Here is a 13313-nt window from a genome sequence, read left to right on the forward strand (position 1 = left end):
TTTATTTTTTTCATTACGTTAAAACATTATATAATTACCTAAATATTATACTAATTATATCTTTTTATTTTTTTAATTTCTGGCATAAAGATTTTTTAGTGAAGTAATAAGTTGGACAAAGTCAAGGTGGGCTTGCATGGTCGAGACTAATCCTTGGCCATTGGTCAGTCAATGACAACTTTCCCCTTGGAAGCTGACACATGGGCCAGACCAAGCCTTCTATAAAAGCCTACTTGGGGCTATATTGGTCCAGTCCATCAGGCCCAGTCTAGACAATTTAAGGCGGCCCCGGTTTTATTCTGTCCCTAATAGAGCGACAAGTGCGCAAAATACAAAACTATAATTTTGTACTTCCAATCCCATTAATTATACTAGGCTCCACCAATCAAATTCCAGAACTGCGCTCAAATAGGAACCTGACTGGCGAATTCCACCATGTTATAGTGGCCCCAGTACCACGTGATTTTCTCCCCCAATTTGACATGAAATTGCCTTGACACTGGATCCAAAGCGTCAAGTCAAAAATATCTTTTAAATAATGCATAAATGCACTCACAAGAAAATTCAATTTCACCCCCCAAAAAATAAAAAGCAAATTTAAAATTATTGTTTTCAAACCCATTTGTCTTTCTTCCACTGCACTTTACCTCTTTGCATCCAATAAATGCCTTTCGTCTTTCGTGCAAGTCGACAAAATTAACCTGGTAATATCCATTTTGGCAACCAAAACCCTAATCCGGACCAAACCCTAGGGTTTACCCTAACCGGACCCAGACCCAGAACCACTCTGCTCAGGTTTTTCTCTTTCTCTCTCTATCTTCGCTCTTTTTTCCGAAGTCTTTTGCGTTTAGTTAACTGATTTTTATTTTATTTTTCTATAGGAAGTGTAATTTTTTTTTTTAGCATAGTCGAGGCAGCAATGGAGGTGGGTAGATTGAGCCCAATTGAAAAGAGCATCTGGGTATGTTCTGTAATGGAAGCTTTGGTGGCTGAGACTTTGGTTCTTGCTGGAAATTCTCTGGCTTACCTTCTCATGCTGGTATATTTACTCTCTTTTTAGTAATGGCTATTTTTTTCTGTTAGTTTGGGAGTTGAGTTGTGTTGTTTGCTTCATATGCTGTTTTCTGCCTTCTGGGTTTTGTCTCAAAAGCATTATAATTGTTTGTTTATAAGGTTTTTGCTGCTTGTGTTGTGTTCTTCTTCCACCCCCTCTCCCCCATCCCCTTTCCTTTTTTTACTGAATTTTGGTGGTTGACCCTCTCTTGTCTTGGTTGAGGTTATTGTGAGCTGTTGAAGTGTTAGAATTGTTACCTTTTTCTGTTATGAATTTGTACATTGATTGTTCTTGTTTAGGGCAAGGTTTGCTTTTGGAGATTGCAGTTGTATGGAGTGTGGACTGACTGTCCGGGGTCATAAGTTTTTCCCATATTAAGATTCAAGAAGTGGGGTTTGTGGAGTATTTCCACTTGTTTTCACCTTTTTTTTTTGTAATTTTTTTATTTGAGTTTGTCATGTTTAAGCTAGCTTTTTCTTGTCTGAATCTTGTACTTACCTGAAATGTTGCCGGAGTAATTGAAATCTTTTTTCCATAATAAGTTTAGTTACATTTTGGTATGATAACTAATATGATTAGAATCTTCTCGCTACAAGTAAAATATATGCTGTTTGTTGTAATGCTGCCTGCAATCAAACAATGCCTTCTTCTTTTCTGCTGTATGCTGGTGGCTACAGATTCTTTAACTTGCTGCCTGAGAGGTCCTACAGCTTTTGGTTTTTAGTTGGATTCAGCATAGAAGATGAGAATCTTTCTATGCCACTTTTATTGGTTTCTGACCTTGATTGGATATTCCTCTGCACCTTTTAGTGCTTCGGATGTTTGCTGTTTCTCTTACCATTTATACCAATACAAAAACAATAATGTCAAGTTTCAATCTGTACTGCAAATTATCAGAAGATTAGGGAACAATGTGGAAGGGTAGATCGCCTTCTATTTGTCATTTAATGCAAAACTACAAATTTGGGGCCCCTGGGTCAAAGTTTTTGCTGCTGTTCTTAGATATGAAATGTGGGTCTAGTTTGCCTTTATAGCTTATTGGGCACTAAATTGATATTTAAGGACCTTTTTTCAGGGTTTGATTAGTGACATCTGGGTTAATTTCTGACTTAGTTTGGCAATATCTCCATTTTTTTTCTTTCCTTTTCAAGAACATGATTATTTCAATCATTTGAAAAAAGTTTTTAGCATGTCAATATATAAAAAGCCTAGCTTTCAAATAAGTAACAACACTGAGCTCTAGAACTGTTGCTTCTTCTTGCCTGCAGCAATGTCCACACTCCACTTTTCCTTCACAGTTGATTCTCTGATCTTGATTATGTTTGGAGTGTTTTTTTTTTTTCTATTTTTGAGAAAATTTTATGTTCAGAGTCTACGCTCATCATATTGTGGACTTTGAATTGATGAGGGAATTTTATTATTGTTTCTCTGTAAAATTTTCAAAATGCAAATAGAATCCTGTTGTATGTGGAGAGCATACATCCTCATATTTTTGTTGTATGTATCTTGCTTAGGATCCTTTCTAACATGATTTAAGATTGGTGCAGACAGAATCAGTGCTGAAGGATATGAATGCATCACATGGTTTGACTGCAGTGGATGAGAGGTAATGTGTTTCCTTTTCCTTTTCATCGTAATATATCATCAATGGTTGGTAAGAGGAAATGTAACAGGTTGGCTGGATTGACTTCATTTTTAGGTTTCCATTTGATGAACTTCTCAAAATGAAACGCCCTGATCCAGAAAACAAAGATGCCAGTGATACAGAGGATGATGATGATGAAGAAGATGATGACAATGCAGATGATCCAGATGATGATGCAGCTGATGAGGATTTCTCAGGTGATGAAGGTGAGGAAAGGGATCCCGAGGATGACCCTGAGGCCAATGGGGATGGAGGGAGTGATGAAGAGGATGATGAAGAAGATGATGATGATGGGGATGATGATGATGGTGATGAGGATGGGGAGGATGAAGAAGAGGAAGATGAAGAAGATGAAGATGATGAGGTTCCTCAGCCACCTTCGAAGAAGAGGAAGTGAATTAATCGTAGGAAGTGAATTAATCGTAGGCCGTTAGATTTTCTATTGTTTCTTTTTTTCCTTTGGGTGAGGAACTTTTAGTAGGGAGGGAGAATTCAGCATGTTTGTCTGCATAGATTAGAAGATTCGCTATCCTTAGTTCTGAAGGAACCTTAATTTATGGCATTTGTCATGTAGTTACGCTACAGGTGGTTATGATACATATTATTCCATCGTGGATTAATGGTCATTCCTATTTGTTCTGTAGAACTAGTTACTTCTACATGCATCTAATACTCAGTTCGTTTTATTACGTCATGGGCTTTTGGTAGCCTGGTAAGGTTTGGTGAAACAACTAACTGGACACTTGAGTGTATTTAATTATATCAACTTAGCAATTAATACTGGAGTGATGATCATTCTATCAAACTGAAGTTCAATTACCGCTTGATCTTGAATGAAACCTGGCTTTTCTGAAAGGCCAGAACTGAGGCTTCCAGGTCCTAAGAATTATGCTCGAGGGAGAAAATTCCGATACTAACCCCCCAAATATTGCAATTCATTTTTCTTGTCGTAAGTCATTTTACGCTACTTAGTCGATACGCAGGTATAGGTCCAGTCTTTCGATATGGAAGAACAGTGTATTAATTGGTTTGTGTAGTTAAAGGCCAAACTTACTGGGATTTTAAAAGGTGTAAATGATGTTGAGCAGAACCCAGCGCGTTCATGAACAGCCATTTGTCCTTCAGCTATTTGACGGGAGATGGTATTTTTTTCTTTTTTGGGTTGCGATGATACCTCGTCGTGATTGTGAAATTCTAACTCATCTTGCATTCAGATCATCTTTTGCTGAAACTAAGGTGACATTTGGTACATTACAATACAATATGATTACAAGTAATGTGATTGCAAGTAATATGATTATAGAGAAAATAACATTACAGTGTTTGATATGTAAGTAAAATAATGATTAAAATGCAAGGAAAATAACATTGCAGTGTTTGGTTTACAAGTACTTTAATGAAAATGTAATGTTAATTGTCAAAATTACCTCTAATTATTAAAATATAAGTTTAATATATTTATATTTTTTATTATTAATTTTTATATAATATCATTTCTTAAATATATTTTTAATATCATATATTTTATTTTTATTTATTATTATAATATTTTATATTTATATTATTAATTTTTATATAATATCATTTCTTAAATATATTTTTAATATCATATATTTTATTTTTATTTATTATTATAATATTTTATATTTTATTTTTAATATATTTAATTTATATTATTAATTTTTATATAATATCATATTTTAAATATATTTTTAATGTCATATATTTTATTTTTATTTATTATTATAATTATTAAATATTTCTTTAATATATTTTTTATATTATATATTTTATTTTAATTTGTTTTATCTATATTATATAAATATTAATTTTTTATATTTTATTTATTTTAATTTTTATTCTAAATTAATATTTATTTTAATTATAATATATAAAATATTTTTAATAAGATAATAAAGTTGAAGGGTAAAATTATCTTTAAAAACATTGCAAAATGCAATGTATTGCATTAGTTTTGAACTGTAATCACATTACATCCATTGGCTGCAATGTAATTGCATTGTAATCTTACATTGCAGTGATCTATTACAAAACAAACACTGCAATGTAATTTAATAAGCTACATTGCAGGGAATGTAGCTTATATCTCTGATAACAAACGCCACCTAAGGGCTTGGGACTTAGTAAAGATGGAGACAGGTGCAAGAGATGGATGAATAGGGTCGATGGTTGAAAAGCGCCACGTCATGGACAAAATTGTGCACATGACAAAAGTTCAGAGAAAACACCCAGAGAGCCAGAGAGCAAACTTCTTAAATAAGTTATGCAAACTTGTCAAAGAGTATTAACATGCAATTATAATCACGTTCATTGCTAATGATATAAGTTCTCAGAATCATGCTATGAAAGGAAAAATTATTTGTTCTCTTCCAAAGGAAGATGGTAAATTTTGCTCCTCCGCCATTGCTTGCATGGTCTCTTTGACATGGGTCAACATTCATAATCATTCTGCATGACAACCTACAGCAGAAATGGGTCATCAATAGATCAACTCAGTGAAGTCAATGAAAATCAATACTGCAAGAATAGCATTGACTATGCAGCTAAGTGAAGAATAAACTTGCAATTTAATTCTTTTGCTGCTATAAACTAGCAATTTAACTAAGATACGCATCTTATTTCAATTAATACAACATACAAGCTCTTTTATTTCTGTCTTCCAGCCCTGATACAGTTTTAGACGGCCAACATAAACCCACTCAAGATAACTCCCTTCTCATCATGAACAATCAAGTAGTTAACACCATAATGACCTAAAAATCTTTTCCTTTCCACAAATCTAGAGACAATTAGAGAAACAAAAGAAAGAAATCATGCGTTCATTGGGGTAAAGCTTTTAAGAAAAAATAGCATATCTCAGGCACCCCTAGCATAGTTTCCTGATAAGAAAAAGTTGTTAAAAACATCACAGTCAGTTTCTTCATGCCTTGTTGGATAAACATAGGGAACCAGATAGGCTAAGCTCAGTTTTAAGGTCCAAAGATATGTTGAAGGGTAAGTCTGAATGGCTGCAAGAGACAAAACAAAAATGACAGAGAGAGAGACCTAGAAAACAAAATTGAAGCTTCAGAAGCACCTATGTCAGAGGTGAAGATACCTAAACAGATTTGACATTGCTTAAACATTGACAAGCTTAGCCAGCTCTTCATGTCCCATCACAGATGAGTTTATGGCTCCTAAATTACAAATTTGCAACTTTGCATGGCCAAATGGACTCCTATATCTCAAAGAAGAAGTAACATAAGTCAGAATTTACCATCTGGATGACTCATGTGACCATATGCTGAATACAGCCATCATAATACGTTATCTTAACATTTTGGCAGACGGACATAAAGCGAATAATGCACAAGACTTAAGTCCCCAAGTGGATACATGAAAATCAGAAAAATATAAGGGAGAATCAAATGCCACAAACCTACATCAATGTGGTACCAAACAGGTAAATAACCAATAAAAATTGAAAAAGTTTGGTAAGTAATAAGTAATAGTTCAATCCTAATAAGTAACATGAACAGAAGATTTAACAATCAGTTAAGAATTTCAGTAAAATATGTTTGTGAGAGAGAAATAATTTAAAACCAATTAAATAAACAACAATATCCAAAGATGATTATAATAAGGAATATGGCTACAGCATATAAGAGTCCATAGATTAAGGCTACTGATAAAAACAACAGAAGAACCAAAAATGAACCTTTCTTCCAAGTTATAACTACAAAAGCAGCTAATAAAATTAACTGATCTTGCATTCATCATCTTCATCTCTAATTTTTCTTTTGCAGCATTTAGGTTTATCTTTTCACACTAAAACCAAAGGACACAGCTCTCATCATTCAAGAATTCAGAGGGCATATCAAGTATTTGTGTTTATCAACTTCATTACCAATTAGTTGTCACTTATGATACAATGTCAGTAATCTATACATTATACAACACTCATGTTGCAATAATTCATACCACAAAAAAGTATGGCAATCAGTAATATCCAATCACAACAGACTTCTTTTTCTTTGTCATTGTTTGAAAATTAAGAAGGAAGGCACTCTCAGGTGGTTCCAAGGCAAAACATTGCAGAATATGCAAGAATTCTCCTAGTCGAAGGAATTATCTTTTTTTCTTTTTTTCAATCTTATGATTGCTGATAGATTCAATCCGGAGAATAACCAGTAACGTACTACTACTTCTATTTAATGGTCAGCACTGCAGCAACTTAAACCAAAATGTAATAAGAAAAGCTGCAAAAGAAACAAATTAACATAACCAAAAACCCACAATAACAAGCAGCCATAATTTCATCCAGCATTAACAAGGGCAAGAATCACTTCAAAAACCATTTAAAACAACCAAACAAACAACTCTTATAAAACACACAAACACACACACAAAACGAAACAAAGATTTCCCCAAAACCAACTTTAGAGAGACAACTTTTGAAACCGTTTATGCAAGATATTAATCCCAAACTCACTTTGCTAAGGCAGCTTCCCAGACCTAAAAACAGCAAACTTTGTCATCTTAGAGTAAGAATATCCAATCCCATTTTCCTTCAAGAACTCCTCAAGCAATTTCTTAACTCCATCAGGATCCCCACTCTCACATTCGACCTCGTAACAAATCCCAAATTCATACTTAGTCTCGTCCACTTCAAGCTTCAAATTTTTCCAATCAAAAACCTCTCTTTTATTCTCAAACCCACCTAAACAAGCTAACCCCATTTCTTCCCCAACCCCAAACTCATCTTTCACCCTCTTCAAAACCCTCGACTCAATCTTCCCCAACCTCACCGGGTCCTCCACGCAAGCGCGTGCGATACACGGGTCTAGTTCCTCCTCATCTTCCTCCACGCGGCTGACACCGTCTACCAGAGTGGGTTTGGATTTGAGGGAAACGATGCAGCGGGCATCATTGTTGAGGAAGCGGAGGCGAAGAACAGAAAGTTGAGAGGAAAGGGTATTTGTCGAGGTGTCAAAGAAGAGGTTTTGTTGGTGAAGGGTTTGGGAGAGGAAAGGAGACAGGATGGTGGTTAGCTGACGGTAAGCGGTGGCGTCTCGGAGGCGGAGTTTTACTTCGACTTCCATTAGGGGGAGAGGCCGATGCGTTGGACTTTGGCGGTGGGGTTAGGGTGGGAGCGGTCGAGGAGGTGAAGTAGGGAGGAGGAGGTGGAGGAAGAGGTAGTGGCTGTGTGGGGAGGAGGGGAGGGTTTGCGGGAATCTTCAAGTTCCTGCTTGTCTTCGAGCTTGACTTCAATTTTGGTGGGTTTTCTCCTCAGCATTTCTTTTGGCGTAGAAAAGAGAGGAAACAATAGAGCTTGGAGGGAGACCGATGAGAATAGGTTTATTCCAATACATGATGAGAATAAAGTTTTTTTTTTTTTCAATTCCACACCTAACTTAAACATGTACATTACTAAAAAAAAATAATTAGTAGCTTCAATTTCACGCATGAATTTTACAAGTAAAATAATATTTTCAAACCTTATAATAAAATTTACTGTAATTCATCAATTTTTACACCAAAATTAACATCACTTACAAAATAATATATTCAAAACTTATAATAAAATTATCACACATGATACACTTTAAATGAATGTTTTCGAATATACTATTCATTTTTACTAATAGAATTAATAAGATGCACGACTTACTTAACAAAATGAAAATTTAATATTTAATTATATTTTTTAAAATACTAAATCAATAATTTACTGCAATTCGAGTACAGTGTATGCAATTGATCCTTATAAGCTGTATAAAAGAAGGAAGCTGATTTTCCTCTAATCCCACAAACTCAACTTTTTATTTTCAAGATTTGAATAAAAGATTTTTAAAAATTTCAAATTCTAATATTGAGGGTATTTTCTGATCTAGGACTTACAATTATTCTTTAAGGTTAATATAATGCCTATTTTTCAAGGGCATATAAAATAATGCATTTTTATTATAGTATTTCAAGCTCTCACTTTGTAATAGTCATTTTTATTATATATTTATAATTATAAAAAAAAGTATTTGAACCTTAAATTTTTAATCCTTCTAAAGAAAAGAATAACTGCAAAACAAATTCGAAATATTCAATGCATCTAAATACAAAGTAATAGTTAAAACCGATCGACTGCATAGATACGTTTTCAAACGTTTCCCTTCTTCCGATTCAGTACAAATAATCCCTCCCTTCTTCTTCCATGACAGCACCAAAATGGACAAACACATTTGCCATGGCATCATGGCAATGGTGCTGGCACTTTGCATAGCCGCAATGGTCCAACCGGGACAATCCCAAATGGCACCAGAGTCTCAACTTTTCATACCAAGAGATGGAAACATACCACCAGAAACTTTAGTATCGGAGAAATTCACTAAAAATCTTTTCCCTAGGAAGGGGAAGACAAAGAAAAATGCACTTGGCATAGGAGGGCTGATAGCAGAGTGCCTTGGAAATTACGACAATGTGAAAGATTGTGTTGCTGAGGTTCAGGAGGTATTCACCACAGGAGACTTGCAAGGTCTAACCGGTGATTGTTGTGACGCCCTTACTGGAATAGCTGACGATTGCTTGTCAACGACCTTTGCTCGATATCTGCCTCAAATTCGTGCACCTATAGCCACCGTTACAGCCTATTGTTCACTTGTGAAAACACTGCAAAGCTTTTTTAATTAAAATAAAACAAATTTAGATGATCTTTTCAATGTTGTTTTCTCCGGAAAATTCCTTAGCATTTATAGCCTTTAGGTTGGTAGCTTTCACAAGGAAGACGTGCTTTCTTCTGGTGTTTTAACGTCGGAATGATAATAATAAAGGTTTCATTTACATATATGACCTGCTCATATTTTGTGGTGCAATGTTATGGGAATATGCAAGCAAAAAATTCAGTTTTGCTCTTACAATAGCCCATGAAAGGGCACGGAACTTATTTAACTAAATTCATTTTGCAATCTAAACCAACAAAATATGCTTCTCTTCTACTAAAGCCAATCTGCTAAAAACGGTCCGACTTGAACCCCAAAGTTAGCCACGTTTTTGGGGTCAGAGAGTGTAGGCAAGTGCAAGATATACCTTGCCTGGAACTTTGTTCTTAACTAACCCCTTATTCCTCCAATTTATGATAACCAAAAAAAGCATCTTTATTCATTAAAATATGATCCACTCCTGAGTAGCATTTGCTGAACTGGAAAATGCCGACATAACCAATTCTTGATATTTGTTTCTGCTGTTATAGCACAAGTAGTAGTAGTAGTTGTGGTTTTTATTTTTATTTTTTTTGAGAATGAGGCATATCTGTGAGAAACCGCTGCTCCAATAAGCTTCCACTCGTTCTATACTCAAAACTTGTAACATGACTAACAGGATGAACACTAAAAAGGTCAAGGATCAAACAACAAATTAAGATGTTTATGACAGAAAAGTAAAACCATATACTTATTTGCTAATTAAATGCTGCCGTCAAGCTGAAGGTACTTCACAATTACAAACAAGAACGGCCTCATCAATTTACAAATAAAACGTTTCAACATTAATAACTCTAGTACTATAAATCCTCATCTATCTCCTTCCAGGCTTCCACCGATCCACTAGCACCCATCCAAGTCCAATATTCTAAAAAGCTTGCAGAATTTTCCTAATCAAATTCAGTATGGTGGCGGTATCGGGAATGCCATTGCCTATGCTTTTAAACTTAGCATTCATGACCATGTTGGCAACAAGAGGAATGGCGCAACTGTTGCTGCCACCATTTCCTTTTCGCCGAAGTCAGGTGTCCCAGGACTGGTACCTTGGCAGCCTGGAGAAGTACAAAAATGCTGGTCATCTCTTGCCAGCACAGAAGGATGTATCATGGAGGTTTATTCTTCACTCTTCCGTGGCCAGGTGGTCATTATTGGCCCTGCTTGTTGCCAGGCCATTACTCAAATTAAGGATAATTGTTGGCCTAAAATGTTCCCCTTCAACCCTTTTTTCCCTCCATTGCTCAGGACTTCTTGTTCAGCTACACCACCTGCAGGAACTTTGTTGAATGACATCAGCAAGCTTTCTGCGACAGAGTTATTACCAGTGCTGCCCGGAAACGAAGTTGCAGAATGCTGGTCTTCTCTTACTAACAGTAATGGCTGTTTATTGGAGATTTTTAAGTCACTTTCCAGTGGTCAAATTGGTGCTATTGGTCCTGCTTGTTGCAAGGCAATCACAGAAATCAAAGACAATTGCTGGCCTAAGTTGTCCCCTTTTAACCCATTCTTCCCTCCATTGCTCAAGAACTCCTGTGCTGATATCGGTGGCCCTGCACCAGCACCTAAGTGAACTAAGCAAGCTCACTTGGTCAAGCCCTTACACAGAGAAAACCTGAACTGAAATAATTAGATTGAGTTTTCTTCCATCTTTGTAGAATTACATTGATAGCAATTGTCGAGGGAGTGGTCCTGTTCAGAGAATTTTTTTTTGGTATTGTAGGCTCCATAAGGAAGATAGTTCTTCTTGTGATGTTTTAGGGGTTGTCTTTTGATTCTTAATAATAAAAGTTTCGATTAAAAACAAAATGCTCATAAGGTCTTTCCTGCATGTGCTGAAGCGTACGCATGCTTGAAACAAATTAAAAGATGAACTCACCCGGTGAGCAGGTCCAAGGCCAGGGCAGAGTGTTATTAAACTAAATTTCTAGGCATCTTTTCATCAATCTGAAATTGCCTGAATTCCTCAATATACTTAAACGGCAAGCTTCTGCTTCCAGGTGCAAACATATACTCTTCATTTGTTTGACTTCCGTTTGGTGTTAGCACCAGAATGACTTTTTTTTTCTTTTTTAAATATGATTCTGGACTACTTAGACATACCATTTACGTAAATCCTTTAGGTAGTTTCCTTCGGCAAATTAATTTAGTAGAATGAAGCTGAATTTGAAAATTTGCCAGAACAAATGAGAGGTGGCAAATTAACAGGCTTTGGTATAGGTTTTGCTTTTGAATTATTCAAGCAATAAAACTTTAACAGAATTTCTTCAAATCAAAGAGGCTCATGCTATTTGAAATTTTAAGTTCTCATCTGTTCTGGGATGGATTTGGTTGTGACTCTTGTGCAAACAATTCTGTGCCTGAATCTTCTTTATGTTTTCTTTAAGGTTGAAGTTTATGATTATTTAACGAAACCATCCTGACAGACACAGCCAACAAGAAATCATATATTACACATTTGACATTTTCATTATCCAGAACTGGCATGGTCAGTCCTCAACCAACTGCAGAACTTTTGGTAGACCTGTTATGGTTAAATAATCAAACTCTGTTCTATGTAGATATCAATAGATTTAAGAGTCCAAGAATTTTTATATAGAAATTATTATTTTGCTTCTCAATTTCACTTCTGGTACATCAGCTATGCTGGAAAATTTATTTTTATTTTAACGTGTATATCATATTAGACCACCTGTAGAGACATTACTGATACTACAGTTATGTTAGAAAGCTGCTTAATGTAACTTAACAGTCAATGAACATCACTAATTCTACCGTTTAAGGCTTTTACCGTAACAAAAATGCAATATTAAAGGTCACTATCAGTTGAAGATTAGTAAATGCACAGTTCAGGGACGAGCTTGAGGGAACTTGATTATTATCTCTGCCTATAAAAATGCACCCTCCACTTCCCAATTTCCTCACAATCAAGTTCAAACCTGCAGCACCAACATCAGTGATCACTTACCCCTGTCTACACTCAAAATGGGTCCTGGCACAATTACATACATTACTGCATTCATTGCAGCTTATGGATTCCTGTTGCAGGTTCCGACGCTAGCAACGCCGCCGCCGCCACCAACAACAACAATCCCATTCCCACCATTGTTCGGGCAAGACCCAGATGTCCAGATGTGCCTAACAACTTTGCAAACCGTCCAGGGATGTCTACAAGAGGTCATAATCTCTTTCCTTAGCATCCAGCTCCAACTCGTTGGCCCTGCCTGTTGCAAGACCTTTATTGATATTGAGGATAAGTGTTTGCCTAAAATTTTTCCCTTTGACCCTTTCTTCGTCACATTGCTTAAGAACCATTGCTCAACTGTGGTGTTGCAAGCAGCACAAACACCGCCAGCAACCGCTGCCCGCAAAGTTGTTGGAAACCGAAACAATTAGGCTTGGGTGGACGCTGTAGGAGAGTTGACCCATCTCTTTCATGCGCATGGACACCCGAAGCCAGGATGTAGTCTCTAGTTGATACTTCTTTGTTTCAAGAACATAGTTAGCAGTTGGAAACGATTTTATTTAGAAGTAGTACGATTTAGTACTATCTTATATTTGGAGAATGATAATGAATAACAAGGTCGGTTTTATTAAAAGTAATAGTAATATTGTTTTATACTTATTGATCTAAATTAAAATTTAATTAAGTAAAATTTACTATGAAATGTTTGTAAATATGTTATACTAGCCGGAAACTGTCTAAATTATTAATGTATATTTTTAGGGACAGAGTCTAAATAATTAATATTTCTTAAATCATTTTTATATAAAGTATAGATATATATACATATATATATTATATAAATATGTAACCAATCTATGTATTATTACCTTTCTTTATTTAGCTATATGTATTTTGACCAAA

The 13313-nt window shown here is 35.4% G+C and overlaps 2 protein-coding genes and 1 pseudogene across 3 annotated transcripts; 2 read left to right on the forward strand and 1 right to left on the reverse strand.

The window, feature by feature from the left end:
- Positions 1 to 566: 566 nt before the first annotated feature.
- LOC110411072 (uncharacterized) lies at positions 567 to 3345 on the forward strand. The gene is made up of 4 exons (XM_021421086.2): positions 567 to 795; positions 882 to 1039; positions 2602 to 2660; positions 2754 to 3345. The coding sequence occupies exons 2-4, from the start codon at positions 920 to 922 to the stop codon at positions 3094 to 3096; spliced, it is 522 nt and encodes a 173-aa protein (XP_021276761.1). The 5' UTR covers positions 567 to 795; positions 882 to 919; the 3' UTR covers positions 3097 to 3345.
- Positions 3346 to 5004: 1659 nt separating this feature from the next.
- On the reverse strand, positions 5005 to 7940 carry LOC110410628 (adenylate cyclase). Of its 2 annotated transcripts, XR_002444677.2 has the most exons (3): positions 7192 to 7940; positions 5818 to 5937; positions 5005 to 5180 (listed from the first exon to the last, which is right to left on the reverse strand). XR_002444677.2 is itself a non-coding variant. In XM_021420420.2 (2 exons), the coding sequence occupies exon 1, from the start codon at positions 7799 to 7801 to the stop codon at positions 7196 to 7198; it is 606 nt and encodes a 201-aa protein (XP_021276095.1). In that variant the 5' UTR covers positions 7802 to 7940; the 3' UTR covers positions 5005 to 5180; positions 7192 to 7195. The 2 variants fall into 2 exon arrangements, 1 of the variants encoding a protein (XP_021276095.1); XM_021420420.2 differs by lacking the exon at positions 5818 to 5937.
- Positions 7941 to 10365: 2425 nt separating this feature from the next.
- On the forward strand, positions 10366 to 11018 carry LOC110410347 (uncharacterized; annotated as a pseudogene).
- Positions 11019 to 13313: the final 2295 nt, after the last annotated feature.

The sequence above is a fragment of the Theobroma umbraticum genome, unplaced genomic scaffold (assembly GCF_002168275.2).
Source record: "Theobroma umbraticum cultivar Fairchild unplaced genomic scaffold, ASM216827v3 scaffold_56.0, whole genome shotgun sequence".
Lineage (NCBI taxonomy): Eukaryota > Viridiplantae > Streptophyta > Magnoliopsida > Malvales > Malvaceae > Theobroma > Theobroma umbraticum.